Here is a 16,723-nt window from a genome sequence, read left to right as displayed (position 1 = left end):
ATCTTGACTCTCCCTCCCCTGAGCTCGGCACAATGACTCAAGGGGTGCGGGTTTTATCGAGTTGTCCTCTCTAGATCCGCCATTATCAGTAGAAGCAGGGGCACCTCGTGCAGGACGTGATAACTAATCACGCGTGACATTCGTCACTATGGCCGGTCTAAGACTGATATCAGTCCCTGATCCAGAGCCTGAAACCACTTATGATATCCAAGCCAAGTATCTTAGCCCCCAACTAGCGAGATTAGTAAATAAAAAAAAAAAAAAAAACAAAACCACAAAAGCTACCTCTTAAATATTATTTTGTTGTTACACATTTAAAACAGGAAACAACTAAACACACATTTCGTAAGGGGAATCACATTCATTAAATTTAATTTGACAACAACTACACAATACAGAAACTTACGTAATTTTAATAAATTAACAATCCTTCAATAACACTGGACCACGAATTTCAATTTTTTCTCTTTACCAGAAACGCCGTTATGAAATTCGTATGTAAAATAACCCCCTGATTTCGAAAATTTAGTTCATTTTTGATTCTATGGTACCGTTTTTGAGATATTTGCAATTTACCGTTGTTCGAAAAAACCAAAAAGATGGCTCCCTTTAATTACGTATATCTCACGAACGGGTCAAGCAATTGCAAAAGGGTTTACAGAATCGGAAAACGATAAAATTTGCTATAAATGCATCATACATTGTTGTTTGCTCAACCAGATAGTTTTCGAGATATTAGCTTATAATTTCAGATTTTTGTTTTTTTTTTTTATGAAAAAATATGAAAAAATTACTTTTTTCGAGGGCAGCATTCCAAAGCCCAACTTTTTTTCCAGATATTTTTTCTTTGCGTAAAGCTCTGTATAATTAGAAAAAAGATAAGCTATCATCGAAGAAAATCGATGCAAAACTACGTAAGTTATAAGCGATCAAATAAAAATACCCAGGTTGCGCAACTGCAATGTATGTATACATACATATATTAAAGGTATAAGGTGCAAATGGGATATTATCCGGATAAACGAATAACACCATAACAATGATAATACTTTTTCTTTAAATAAATCAAATAGTACTTTTAATACTCGAATTGTTTTATAGTAGGTAGAGTGGTTGCATCGAAAGGAAGAGTGGTTGGGTTCGAAACCTGCTGTAGGCATGTAGTTATAAACATGTATTTCCGTCACTTATGGGTAAGTATGCAGGTAGATTTTCAAAATTATAAGACACAGAAAATTATTAAAGCATACATCTAAAGCAGGTAGTATTTTCTTTTCCCGGCTTCGTATAAAAAGGAACCTTTCTGTCTAGGTAAGATTTGATTTTTTAAATTTTATTCTTGTTCCGAGTATAAATATGGGTTAATGCACCTTGAAACTTCATAACATCTGCAAGGCTCGCCGGAGATAGTTCAGTTCATAAGTCAAATTTCAAAACCGTGATTTATTAAAAAAAAAAAAATGAGTAAAAGGACGTGAGAATTGGAGTGTAATAACGATCCAGATATGTTCTGTTTCATGTGTGGCCAATATACTATCATAAGGCGGTGACGAGTGTTCTCAGATCATATCAAAACTTTATACTCCAAGTATTTTGGCAATGAGCCTAAAAATACTGAAAAACCATGGACACCGAACACTTTGTGCACATCGTGTCGAGTAGAATTGATTCAGTCGGAATCAGGACAACAAATAAAATTTGATACACCAATGATATGAAAAGAACCTACTTGCCATTCAATAGAGTGTTATATTTGTCAAACAAAAGTACTTGGCGTTGGAAGATCAAGAAGAGTAACCTATGCCAGCGTACCTACAGTGACATTACCAGTACTACATTCAACGGCAGTTGCGGATCCAGTTCCATTGTCAACAGTAATATCTGAGTGCGGGGAATCAAGTTGTACTGAATTTCGCATGGGAAACGAGAGAAACGTTCTGTCACAAGCACAGCTTAATGATTGGATAAGAGATTTTGAACTATCCAAGGAAAAGGCCGAGATCCACACTTCCCGTATGCAACAATTTAAATTTGTGTCATCCGATGTTAAGATGATATATTGTAGAACTCGTCACGAACCATTTTCCAAACACTATACCAAGAAAGACAGTATATGCTACTGCAACGACATTCCTGGTTTATTCAAAGATTTTGGTCAAACATATGATTCAAAAGAGTGGCGATTGTTCATAGACAGCAATAAACTGAGTTTGAAGGCTGTATTATTGCATATTGCTAACAAAAAGCCTTCTATCCCGATCGCACATGCAGTAAATACAAAGGAAACCTACGAGGAAATGCAAAAAATACTCAAATTTATCAAATATGAAGAGCATGATTGGAAAATATGTTCTGATCTCAAAGTCGTTGAAATGCTATGCGGTCTACACAGTGGCTAGACCAAGCACTGCTGCTTCCTCTGCAAGTGGGATAGCCGAGCTCGTAAGGACCACTACGTCAAAAAGGATTGGCCGGAAAGAGTCGAGTTTACCGTTGGTGTGGATAAAATCAAATACAACCCTCTTGTCAAGAAAGAGAAAATCATACTTCCACCCTTACACATCAAGCTCGGTCTCATTAAAAACTTTGTTAAGGCTTTGGACAAAGAAGGCGAAGCATTCGACTATTTGAAAACAAATTTTCCAGATATTTCTCAAGCCAAGATAAAGGAAGGTATTTTTGTTGGACCACAAATAGAAAAGTTGATCAACAATAATCAATTCAAAGGACTACTCTCATCAGTTGAGGCAGCAGCGTGGGAATCCTTTGAAAAGGTCGTTGCTTCTTTTCTCGGTAGACACAAAAGCCCTAACTAAGAGCAGATAGTGAACGACTTAATCAATAATTATGCGAAAATGGGTAAATATTAAAGGCTTATTAAAATAAATTTCCAAAATTCTATAACTTGTATACCTAACTAATATTTTCTTTCCAGGCGTAAATATGTCTTTAAAAATTCACTTTCTGCACTCATATTTGAGCTTTTTTCCGGCAAATCTTGGCGACGAAAGTTACGAACATGGCGAAAGGTTTCATCAGCAAATGAAATTAATTGAGAATCGATATCAGGGATTCTGGGACGTCGCAATGATGGGTTATTACTGCTGGTTTCTCATAAGAGAAACCGATCCTAAACTGAATAAGCGTCAAAGTAGAACACATAATTATTTCGACTACATAGTAAAATCAAATTAAGATAAAGATTGTTAGAATATAGTATAAACATAAATATATTTAAAAAAAAAGTTAAAAATATGGGTAAATTCATTCATAAATTAAACTTTTAACTAAATAGAAACAGAGAATAGCTAGATATTTCACTCTTCTTTATACCATACATACGTTTTGAGATATACGTTGAAATTGCGCAACCTGGGTATTTTTATTTGATCGCTTATAACTTACGCAGTTTTGCATCGATTTTCTTCGATGATAGCTTATTTTTTTCTAATTAAACAGAGCTTTACGTAAATAAAAAATATCTGGAGAAAAAGTTGTGGTTTTGGAATGCTGCCCTCGCAAAGAGTAATTTTTTTCATATTTTTTCATAAAAAATTTAAAAATCTGAAATGATAAGCTAATATCTCGAAAACTATCTGGTTGAGCAAAATATGTATAGCAAATTTTACTGCCTTTCCGATTCTGTAATTTTTTTGCAATTGCTTGACCCCTTCGTGAGATATACGTAATTAAAGGGAGCCATCTTTTTGGTTTTTTCGAATAACGGTAAATTGCAATTATCTCAAAAACGGTACCATAGAATCAAAAATGAACTCGATTTTCGAAATCAGGGGGTGGTTTTACATACGAATTTCATAACGGCGTCTCTGGTAAATTTTGGCCGTCGACCAGTGTAATTATAAGCGTCCTTATGCTCACGTAAACCTTTTTGATTTTTTTAGGAAATATGAAAGTTAGTTTTGAATCTTTAACAAAAATCAAACAAAAAAACGCTGTAAACGATTTTTCATACACTTAATTTATATATGGGGTATTCCATCCCATTTCGACCAATTTTGAACCCGACCCCTTTAGAATTGGCTGAAAGTTTTTCTTCTTTTTCTAGCTTACGAAAGACGTTTTTTAGAATTTTTCAAATTTTTTCATCCAACTCAAAAAAAGTTATGAATTTAAAAAAAAACACCGTTTTTTTTTCAAAATGCTATAACTTTTTCAAAAATTTACCGTTTGGGATCTTTTTTTAAATTTGTTTTTAAATGTACTTTTCGGAAAAAATACAAAAAATTTTTAAAGTGTTTTTTTTTTGTTGTAATTTTTCAGTTTTTCGAGATTTTTCGAATTTCGCCATTTTTTCTCATAAAAAACTTCAATCAATTCTGCAATCATCCCCACTAATCCCGGAGTGGGCCGATTATTATTATTTTTTTTTATTTAATTGAAAAAAAAAGCTTTAAAAATTTTTTTGTATTTTTTCCGAAAAGTACATTTAAAAACAAATTAAAAAAAAAAAACAAGTAAGGAAGGCTAAGTTCGGGTGTAACCGAACATTACATACTCAGTTGAGAGCTATGGAGACAAAATAAGGAAAATCACCATGTAGGAAAATGAACCTGGGTAACCCTGGAATGTGGTTGTATGACATGTGTATCAAATGGAAGGTATTAAAGAGTATTTTAAGAGAGAGTAGGCCGTAGTTCTATGGATGGACGCCGTTTAGGGATATCGTCTTAAAGGTGGACCAGGGCTGACTCTAGAATTTGTTTGTACGATATGGGTATCAAATGAAAGGTGTTGCTGAGCATTTTAAGAGGGAGTGGGCATTAGTTCTATAGGTGTACGCCTTTTCGAAATATCGCCATTAGGGTGGGCCAGGGGTGACTCTAGAATGTGTTTGTACGATATGGGTATCAAATGAAAGGTGGTAATGAGTATTTTAAAAGGGAATAATCCTTAGTTCTATAGGTGGAAGCCTTTTCGAGATATCGCCATAAAGGTGGACCAAGGGTGACTCTAGAATGTTTGTACGATATGGGTATCAAAGGAAAGGTGTTACTGAGCATTTTAAGAGGGAGTGGGCATTAGGTCTATAGGTGGACGCCTTTTCGAGATGTCGCCATTAGGGTGGGCCAGGGGGACTCTAGAATGTGTTTGTACGATATGGGTATCAAATGAAAGGTGTTACTGAGCATTTTAAGAGGGAGTGGGCATTAGGTCTATAGGTGGACACCTTTTCGAGATATCGCCATTAGGGTGGGCAGGGGTGACTCTAGAATGTGTTTGTACGATATGGGTATCAAATGAAAGGTGTTACTGAGCATTTTAAGAGGGAGTGGGCATTAGGTCTATCGGTGGACGCCTTTTCGAGATATCGCCATTAAGGTGGGCCAGGGGTGACTCTAGAATGTTTGTACGATATGGGTATCAAACAAAAGGTGTTACTGAGCATTTTAAAAGGGAGTGGGCATTAGTTCTATAGGTGTACGCCTTTTCGAAATATCGCCATTAGGGTGGGCCAGGGGTGACTCTAGAATGTGTTTTTACGATATGGGTATCAAATGAAAGGTGGTAATGAGTATTTTAAAAGGGAATAATCCTTAGTTCTATAGGTGGAAGCCTTTTCGAGATATCGCCATAAAGGTGGACCAAGGGTGACTCTAGAATGTTTGTACGATATGGGTATCAAAGGAAAGGTGTTACTGAGCATTTTAAGAGGGAGTGGGCATTAGGTCTATAGGTGGACGCCTTTTCGAGATGTCGCCATTAGGGTGGGCCAGGGGGACTCTAGAATGTGTTTGTACGATATGGGTATCAAATGAAAGGTGTTACTGAGCATTTTAAGAGGGAGTGGGCATTAGGTCTATAGGTGGACACCTTTTCGAGATATCGCCATTAGGGTGGGCAGGGGTGACTCTAGAATGTGTTTGTACGATATGGGTATCAGATGAAAGGTGGTAATGAGTATTTTAAAAGGGAGTAATCCTTAGTTCTATAGGTGGACGCCTTTTCGAGATATCGCCATAAAGGTGGACCAAGGGTGACTCTAGAATGTTTGCACGATATGGGTATCAAATGAAAGGTGTTACTAAGCATTTTAAGAGGGAGTGGGCATTAGGTCTATAGGTGGCCACCTTTTCGAGATATCGCCATTAGGGTGGGCCAGGGGTGACTCTAGAATGTTTGTACGATATGGGTATCAAACAAAAGGTGTTACTGAGCATTTTAAAAGGGAGTGGGCATTAGTTCTATAGGTGTACGCCTTTTCGAAATATCGCCATTAGGGTGGGCCAGGGGTGACTCTAGAATGTGTTTGTACGATATGGGTATCAAATGAAAGGTGGTAATGAGTATTTTAAAAGGGAATAATCCTTAGTTCTATAGGTGGAAGCCTTTTCGAGATATCGCCATAAAGGTGGACCAAGGGTGACTCTAGAATGTTTGTACGATATGGGTATCAAAGGAAAGGTGTTACTGAGCATTTTAAGAGGGAGTGGGCATTAGGTCTATAGGTGGACGCCTTTTCGAGATGTCGCCATTAGGGTGGGCCAGGGGGACTCTAGAATGTGTTTGTACGATATGGGTATCAAATGAAAGGTGTTACTGAGCATTTTAAGAGGGAGTGGGCATTAGGTCTATAGGTGGACACCTTTTCGAGATATCGCCATTAGGGTGGGCCAGGGGGACTCTAGAATGTGTTTGTACGATATGGGTATCAAATGAAAGGTGTTACTGAGCATTTTAAGAGGGAGTGGGCATTAGGTCTATAGGTGGACACCTTTTCGAGATATCGCCATTAGGGTGGGCAGGGGTGACTCTAGAATGTGTTTGTACGATATGGGTATCAGATGAAAGGTGGTAATGAGTATTTTAAAAGGGAGTAATCCTTAGTTCTATAGGTGGACGCCTTTTCGAGATATCGCCATAAAGGTGGACCAAGGGTGACTCTAGAATGTTTGTACGATATGGATATCAAACGAAAGGTGTTACTGAGCATTTTAAGAGGGAGTGGGCATTAGGTCTAAAGGTGTACGCCTTTTCGATATATCGCCATTAGGGTGGGCCAGGGTAACTCTAGAATGTGTTTGTACGATATGGGTATCAAATGAAAGGTAGTAATGAGTATTTTAAAAGGGAGTAATCCTTAGTTCTATAGGTGGACGCCTTTTCGAGATATCGCCATAAAGGTGGACCAAGGGTGACTCTAGAATGTTTGCACGATATGGGTATCAAATGAAAGGTGTTACTAAGCATTTTAAGAGGGAGTGGGCATTAGGTCTATAGGTGGCCACCTTTTCGAGATATCGCCATTAGGGTGGGCCAGGGGTGACTAGAATGTTTGTACGATATGGGTATCATACGAAAGGTGTTACTGAGCATTTTAGGAGGGAGTGGGCATTAGGTCTATAGGTGGACGCCTTTTCGAGATATCGCCATTAGGGTGGGCCAGGGGTGACTCTAGAATGTTTGTACGATATGGGTATCAAACGAAAGGTGTTACTGAGCATTTTAAGAGGGAGTGGGCATTAGGTCTATAGGTGGACGCCTTTTTGAGATATCGCCATTAGGGTGGACCAGGGGTGACTCTAGAATGTTTGTACGATATGGGTAAATAACGAAAGGTGTTGCTGAGCATTTTAAGAGGGAGTGGGCATTAGGTCTATAGGTGGACGCCTTTTCGAGATATCGCCATTAGGGTGGGCAAGGGGTGACTCTAGAATGTGTTTGTACGATATGGATATCAAATTAAAGGTATTAATGAAGGTTTTAAAAGCGAGTGGCCCTTAGATGTATATGTGAAGGCGTTTTCGCGATATCGACCAAAATGTGGACCAGGTGATTCAGAAAATCATCTGTCGGGTACTGCTAATTTATTTATATATGCAATACCGCTAACAGTATTCCTGCCAAGATTCCAAACGCTGTTGATTTCGCCTTGTAGAACTTTTTCATTTTCTTCTACTTAATATGGTAGGTGTCACACCCATTTTACAAAGTTTTTTCCAAAGTTATATTTTGCGTCAATAAACCAACCCAATTACCATGTTTCATCCCTTTTTTCGTATTTGGTATAGAATTATGGCATTTCTTTCATTTTTAGTAATTTTCGATATCGATAAAGTGGGCGCGGTTATGGTCGGATTTCGGCCATTTTTTATACCAAGATAAATTGGGTTCAGATAAGTACGTGGACTAAGTTTAGTAAAGATATATCGGTTTTTGCTCAAGTTATTGTGTTAACGGCCGAGCGGAAGGCCAGACGGTGGACTGTGTATAAAAACTGGGCGTCGCTTCCACCGATTTCGCCCATTTTCACAGAAAACAGTTACCGTCATAGAATCTATGCCCCTACCAAATTTAAGAAGGATTGGTAAATTTTTGTTGGACTTATGGCATTAAAGGTATTCTAGACAAACTAAATGAAAATGGGCGGAGCCACGCCCATTTTGAAATTTTCTTTTATTTTTGTATTTTGTTGCACCATATCATTACTGGAGTTGAATTTTGACTTACTTTACTTATATACAGTGAAGATATTACATTTTTTGTTAAAATTTGAATTAAAAAAAAAATTTTTTTAAAAAGTGGGCGTGTTCTTCATCCAATTTTGCTAATTTTTATTTAGCACATATATAGTAATAGTTGTAACGTTCCTGCAAAGTTCATCATGATATCTTCAACGACTGCCAAATTACAGCTTGCAAAACTTTTAAAATACCTTCTTGTAAAAGTGGGCGGTGCCAAGCCCATTGTCCAAAATCTTACTAATTTTCCGTTCTGCGTCATAACGTCAACCCATCTACCAAGTTTTATCGCTTTATCCGGCTTTGGCAATGAATTGTCGCATTTTATCGGTTTTTCGAAATTTTCGATATCGAAAAAATGGGCGTGGTTATAGTCCGATATCGTTCATTTTAAATAGCGATCTGAGATGAGTGCCCAGGAATATACGTACTAAATTTCATCAAGATACCCCAAAATGTACTCAAGTTATCGTGTTAACGGACAGACGGACGGACGGACATGGCTCAATCAAATTTTTTTTCGATACTGATGATTTTGATATATGGAAGTCTATATCTATCTCGATTCCTTTATACCTGTACAACCAACCGTTATCCAATCAAAGTTAATATACTCTGTGAGCTCTGCTCAACTGAGTATAAAAAGATCCCAAACGGTCAATTTTTGAAAAAGTTATAGCATTTTGAAAACAAAAACGGTGTCCAACTCAAAATAAGTTATGAATTTAAAAAAAAAAAAACGGTGTTTTTTCAAAATGCTATAACTTTTTCAAAAATAGACCGTTTAGGATATTTTTTGGAGTAAAAAATTTGTTTTTAAATGTACTTTTCGGAAAAAATACAAAAACATTTTTATAGCTTTTTTTTTTCAATTAAATAAAAAAACAAAAAATAATAACCGGCCCACTCCGGGATTAGTGGGGATGATTGCAGAATTGATTGAAATTTTTTATGAGAAAAAAAAAAAAAAAAAATGGCGAAATTCGAAAAATCTCGAAAAACTGAAAAATTACAAAAAAAAAATACTTTAAAAATTTTTTTGTATTTTTTCCGAAAAGTGCATTTAAAAACAAAGTAAAAAAAAAAATCCCAAACGGTCAATTTTTAAAAAATTTATAGCATTTTGAAAACAAAAACGGTGTTTTTTAAAAATTCATAACTTTTTTTGAGTTGGATGAACAAATTTGAAAAAATTCTGAAAAACGTCTTTCGTAAGCTAGAAAAAGAAGAAAAACTTTCAGCCAATTCTAAAGGGGTCGGGTTCAAAATTGGTCGAAATGGGTTGGAATACCCCATATATTAACTTATTTATTAATAACACATTTACATATACCTACACAAAGCATTGCTGCATACACACTCTCATCTATACTTGTTGGCTTTTTTCGCGGGTGCAAGCAGCAGTGAACAAATTTGCTTGAAAACAAAAAAGAACAGATGAACAAAAAGAACAACTTGTTCGTTCATCACAAAAAGAACTAAAGAATCGAATCTCTGAAATGAACGAAAAAGCGCAACTCTATTTCCAACTCCAAAAATAATGCCGCGGCTATTGATTTTATTATAATAGACAGCTATAATTTGTGTCTGTTCTTTGGGTTCAGTTATATGCCAAAGCAAGCTTCCGGAGTAGAGGAAGGTGAAGCGAAAACGTAAACAATCCTTGCGGAAAGAATAAATAAATCTTCGTAAAGTATTTTAGGCCAGTGCAATGAAATTAGCATCCATAAAATTCAGAAAATGTCAACTATATTCGGGCAGGAATCCGCTTTAACAAAACTTGGTGGCTACGGTAGGGAATTGGCCAAAAGAACGATAAAAACACACTTACAATTATGAAAACACTTCACTCAAAACAAGTAAGGACGGGACTCTCTTCGGCTGTGCCGAAGACTTCATACCTTTCATGAATGGGGCTGAACAATAATCTTATCCCCTTCGCAATCTCCGAATAATCGGATGTATAAGATAAGAAATATATAGTGAACAGATCTACATACCTAAACGATTTTTAAGATAAATATAAAATAAAAAATAGGTAGGTACTTTGTGTGAGGATGCAAATTTTCAGGTTTTTTGTGGTCTGCGTGTAAAAATTATGACTACGAATCACGTATTTCAACAATATATGACGTAAAAGTAACTACTTGATAAGTTTTGAAGCTTCTAGCCGTAAAAAAGTGGCAAAAATGGCAGTTTGTATGAAGTATATAATATATACATATACCACCGATCTCTATGATTTTTTCAGACAACAATATATGCTATATACGTAAGCATTTGGTGAAATTTGAAGCTTCTAGCTGTTAAAACGGGGCAGAAATTGCGCAAAGTTTCTTATCTGAACAATCGGTTGTATGAGATATATACTATGTATACCACCGATCTCAACGATTTTTTCAGACATCAATATATGCTATACACGTAAGCGTTTGGTGAAATTTGAAGCTTCTAGCTGTTAAAATGGGGCCGAAATGGCAAAAAATGTATATATATACTATATATGCCATCATATATATATTATATACTAGCAGACCCGTCAGACGTTGTTCTGCCCTAAATTTGGTCTATCTCCATACATTATAATAAACTTTTTCCGTCATATCTTGAGACCCTAGTCACCCAGCGGTATACAAATTACTCTGTACTAAAGCACTCATCATTCAATTTAATACCCATTATGTAAAAACACATCCTAGTGTTACCCTGATGCACGTTTTGGCCTATATCTCGAGACCCTTCGCCGCCAATAGGTATGAAAACTACCCTGTACTAAAGCACTCATCAACAGCTTTCATTCGTTATCCATATTCTATAAACACATTCTAGGGGTACCCGCGTCCACGTTTTCGCTTATATCTGGAGACCCTAGTTACCAGCGGGTACGAAAAATACCCCGTATCAAAGTACTCATAAACAGCTTACATTCGATACCCATATTGTACAAACATATCCCAGGATTACCCAAGTCCACGTTTTGATCTCAAGACCCTATCCAGAACGGGATAAAAATTAGCCTATGTCTGTCTCCTGGTTCTAAGCTACCCCTTCACCAATTTTCAGCCAAATATGTTCATCCGTTACTTCCTCTTCAATCACTCTTTATCTATTAAATAAAAAAAGCGCATCAAAATCTGTTGCGTATTTTTAAAGGTTTAAGCATTCAAAGGGACATAGGAACAGAAAAAGCGACTTTGTTTTATACTATGTAGTGATGTACATCCATACATACCTATAAACCTACGCCCGAAGTTAAATAATGCAGCGAATGCTATATATGTATGTATGTATGTGTCGCATCAAGCCTCACTCAAAAGCAATTAGCGCGGACAGTTCACAGCGAACAAACACACATACGCATTTTTTGATAAAAATGTTACTTTTGTTTAAACAATTTGGCTGATATAAGAAAGGAATCAAGTTTTTTTTTGATGCAGATCGAAGGTAAATATTTCAAAGTTTTACTGAAAATTAGAATTTTTTAAATCCATCCATCCGTTTATGAGTTATAGCTGTGTAAACAAAAATTTTATGATTTTTTACTACATTTTGGCAATTTGCCACGCCCCTATAATATATACCTTCAAATTATATTAACTGTACCATCTCACGTAGCTAAGCTTTCAAATGCAAAAAACCGTTTTAAAATCGGAGCATTCTGTGTGAAGTTATGTGCATACATGGCATTTAGCGACTTTATTTTATAAGATTTATAGATATCACCGATCTTTTTCACACAACAATATATACTATATAGCTGTTAAAATGGGGCTAAAATGCGAAAATATATATATGTATATACTATATATATACTATATATACCACCATATATATACTATATATACCACCGATCTGTATGATTTTTTCAGACAACAATATATGCTATATACGTTAGCATTCGTTGAAATTTGAAGCCTCTAGCTCTTAAAATAGGGCAGTAACTACGAAAAGTTTCTTATCTGAACAATCGGTTGTGGGGGATATATACTATATATACGACCGATCTCATCAATTTTTTCAGGCAACAATATGCGCAATATACGAAAGTATATGGTGAAGTTTGAAGCTTCAATCTGTTAAATTGAGAAAGATATGAAAAAATCCTCTTTTTCTAAAAAATCGGTTGTATGGAGGATATATGCTATAGTGGTCCGATCCGGCCGGTTCCGACAAATGTCTAATCGGACACCCAAATACACCCGCTCACCAAATTTTATCAAGATATCTAAAAATTGAGGGACTAGTTTGCATACAAACAGACAGACGAACAGACGGACAGACGGACATGGCTAAATCAACTCAGCTCTTCTTCCTGATTATTTCGGTATACTTAATGGTGGGTCTATCTATTTTCCTTTAAGGACTTACAATTTTGGGTTTCGTGGCGAAAATAATATACCATTTCATTTTCATGAAAGGTATAAAAAAACGTTTTTCAGTGTTTTTTTTTTTTAATTTTCTTTAATTTATTTTGGTCCAATGTTCACACATTCAGTACAAACAGCTGATTTCGATAAATCATTGGTCTTCCTCTTCTCGTTACGATTCCGTCGTAATGCAGAATACCCGACTTCGATTGAAGCGGAGCGTAGAACGGGAACGTAATCGAAATGCAGAATAGGGGTGAATATGTACATATATACATAATAAGACATCTTTATATTTTCAAGTAATATAAATCTTAATGCAATTTTTTTCGGTTTTGTCTTATAATCAAATCTATGATTATTCAAATCGACTTTTCCACTTAATTTACGTTCATTTCTTTTGCTTTACAGAGGAAATTGAATGCAATCAAATAACGCAATATTATAATTTATTGCAAGCATAGCAGAATTTAGAAATTGAAGGTCTTCCGCCAGGCGGTGGGTTACAGTCAAAGTGAGTACTACAATCAATAATGAGGTCCTAAAAAAGAATATGCGTATCAACATTTTTACTGAAACTAACATATTATTGAACTTAACTTGCTTATTTATTGCGGCTTTCTTTTTATTATATTATATATTATACTATTCCTTTTTTATAAATTTCTTTATGACCGTTCTTGTATAACAAAAGCTTTTCTTAGTAGAAACAACGCATCATCACAACTCTCAGCACATTTAGCTCTTGGTGAAGAAGGTATTATACTGCCGTCCATAGCAAAAAGGCAGTGAAACTCACTTATTGCCTTTTATGAATTTTAATGCCAATAAGCTTCTGCGGTTATTATTGTTAGGGCTGGAAGCACTGCGACCTTTGTGTAGATCTATTGTGCATGACATTTTAGCCTAATTTTGTATGTGGAGGCTTTTAATGTATCTCAGTACCTCTTTAGACTTTTTACTCTATATCACATAGGCATTAAGAGTCACACCCCCCATTTACGTGGTGGAGGTCTCTGCCTTGCCAGAGCGCCGCACTTGCAGAGAATGTGAACTGGTGTTTCATCCCCCAGCTCACAGAAGCGACAAATTTAAGTATCGGATAAATTTAAAATTTACTCATTAATGAACAAATTCACACTCAAATTGCACACTCAAAGATTAAACAAGGTTTTAAATTTGATGTTTACTTAAAATATCTTAAATTTTCCAAACAAAAATTAATTTTTCTGCCCTTTCTTTCTCATTGGGTTTTTACAGCGATTGTAAGCCCTACTCTATTCTATGGAGTTCTTGTTTGGTGGAAAGTCACACACAAAACAATATACCTCAAAAAATTAGAGGGGGTATGCAGACTATCGATGCTTAGCATTACGGGAGCCCTGAAAACAACCCCGACTGTACTGTATGCCATTCTGCACATTCCACCTCTAGACCTGGTAGCAAAGAACATAGCATGAACAACCGCAACCAGGCTCGGTGCCTCGAGTCAGCTTGAGCGCCGACTATATGGCCATAGTAGTATAGCGTCATCAATCACAAGACGAACAGACTACCTGATTCCCTATCTGCGCTTCGAGGGAGATCTTAAGGATCTTAGAGGTGGACGGTTGACGCCGGGGTGCGCAAATGGCGGACGAGGCGATACATGTGTACACAGATGGTTCCAAAGTAGTGAAAGGAGTAAGGTCTGCGGTATGTGTTGATCCGGAAATAAGCAGATCCTACAGGCTGCCGGATTACTGTAGCGTAAATATTAGCCGTAACCAAAGCAGTAGAAACCCTGGAAGAAAATAGCTTAAGCTGCAACCGTGTTAACTTTTATATTGACAGTCAAGCAGCAATTAAGGCAATAATCTCGCATAGCACAGCATCCAAATGCGTGTTACAGTGTAAGCAGTCTCTGGAGAGAATCGGGACGGGGAGAAGCATACATCTATATTGGGTCCCAGGGCATATGGGAATAGATGGAGATGAAAAAGCGGACGAACTAGCTAAAAAGGGGGCATCCCTTGAAGCTTGCTCCGTAGACGTCGCTATTAGACTGGACGAGATTAAGCGAAGGCGAGAGGTACACATGATCGACCAAGCGGGAAAGGCGTGGGTTCAAGCGCGAGGCTGTAAAGTGTTGAAGATTATGTGTAGGCCTTACAACCTTAGACTAACAAAGTTGCTTATATCATTAAAAAGATAGGACTGTAGACTCATGACGGGTATTCTGACTGGACGCTGCCTTCTGGCGCCACATGCCTTTAAATTAGGCTTGGTCAGTGATAGCAGATGTAGGAAGTGCGGGTTGGAGGAGGAAACGATCGAGCACGTTCGTGCCCTGCACTTGCCAGGCTAAGACTTCAGCTATTAGGAGTGATACAGCTGTCAGATCTAGAAGCAGCAGTGGCTTAAGTCCTAGGAAGCTTCTAGTATTTGCCAAGAGGACGGAGTTATTTTATAACATAGGTCCTGGTTTTTGATATGGTTTTTCAGTTTGGTCGTTAAAACAAAGTTCTGGTAACACTACGGGCTCAATCAGTTTATGCGAGGTCCTCATGGACCGGCCAGTTCAACCTAACCTAACCTACTTTTTATACTTCACTCCCTTCTTGCAATGGACGGTAGCATAGAGTACGTTTGAAACATACAATAAATTCAGAATAGCCATGTTCTAAATAGAGAACGTATAAAAATAGGAACTGCCAACAGAACGATTAGTGGGAAACAGTAAGCCATCCAATCGCGAACAGGTAATTCACCATTGGGAAAATGTGGCATGAAATTCGTCAATTCTAACGCTAGAAAAATATTATTTTGATATAATAAACACAACTTAACTATTTTTTAACGTTTTCGATAACTTTTTTTTTGGTGAAATTCAACGAAAACACCGCGTTTTTGCTATCTTCAAGTAGGTAATGTGGTGAATTACCTACCGCCACTTTGGACAATTTCTCTTGCTGTCCGTCGTTGGTTATTCTCTATATATTTACGTCTCTGTTCTAACTATAAATATACTATTTCGTTTGAATTTTAAAAGTTACCTAATAAAATCTTGCGGCTTTTATTCATACAACGCATTGACAATATAGTCGGTTTAGTTCCACTTGCAAATCGCCATGTTGTCTTTTTAACTCACACGAGCGCTTAAACTCATACATTCTTGACAAATTTTTATACCCAGCGTGCTTTGCACACAGAGTATATTAACCTTGATTGGATAACGGTTGGTTTTACAGGAATAAAGTAATCGAGATAGATATAGACTTCCATATATCTAAATCATCAGTATCGAAAAAAAATTTGATTGAGCCATGTCCGTCCGTCCGTCTGCCCTTTAAAACGATAACTTGAGTAAATTTTGAGGTATCCTGATGAAATTTGGTATGTAGATTCCTGGGCACTCATCTCAGATCGCTATTTAAAATGAATGATATCGGACTATAACCACGCCCACTTTTTCGATATCGAAAATTACGATAATTCATTACCAAAGACGGATAAAGCGATGAAACTTCGTAGTTGGGTTGACCTTATAACACATAACAGAAAATTAGTAAAGTTTTGGACAATGGGCGTGGCACCGCCCACTTTTAAAAGAAGGTAATTTAAAAGTTTTGCAATCTGTAATTTGGCAGTCATTCAAGATATCATAATGAAATTTGGCAGGAACGTTACTGCTATTACTATATATGTGCTAAATAAAAATTACCAAAATCGGAAAAAGAATACGCCAACTTAAAAAAATTTTTTTTTTAAGTCAAATTTTAACAAAAAATGTAATACCTTTGCAGTATATAAGTAAATTATGTCAACATTCAACTCCAGAAATGATATGGTGCTACAAAATACAAAAATAAAAGAAAATTACGAAATGGGCGTGGC

General features: G+C 36.6%; 1 protein-coding gene across 9 annotated transcripts in view; it reads left to right on the top strand.

Moving 5' to 3' along the window:
• alph (alphabet) overlaps positions 1–16,723 on the top strand; it is a 192,311-nt gene that overhangs the window by 156,185 nt on the left and 19,403 nt on the right. For 2 of the 9 annotated variants that reach the window (XM_067761678.1, XM_067761677.1), the window contains one exon: positions 13,259–13,361. The exons of the other annotated variants lie outside the window; for them this stretch is intronic. In XM_067761678.1, coding sequence (XP_067617779.1) covers positions 13,259–13,311 — 53 coding nt within the window. In that variant the 3' untranslated portion in view covers positions 13,312–13,361. The remainder of the gene's footprint in view (positions 1–13,258; positions 13,362–16,723) is intronic. 9 annotated transcript variants of the gene reach the window in all.

The sequence above is a fragment of the Eurosta solidaginis genome, chromosome 1 (genome assembly GCF_040869045.1).
Source record: "Eurosta solidaginis isolate ZX-2024a chromosome 1, ASM4086904v1, whole genome shotgun sequence".
NCBI lineage: Eukaryota > Metazoa > Arthropoda > Insecta > Diptera > Tephritidae > Eurosta > Eurosta solidaginis.
The sequence above is the reverse complement of the archived record's forward strand: the minus strand, read 5'-3'. Positions and strand labels throughout refer to the sequence as shown.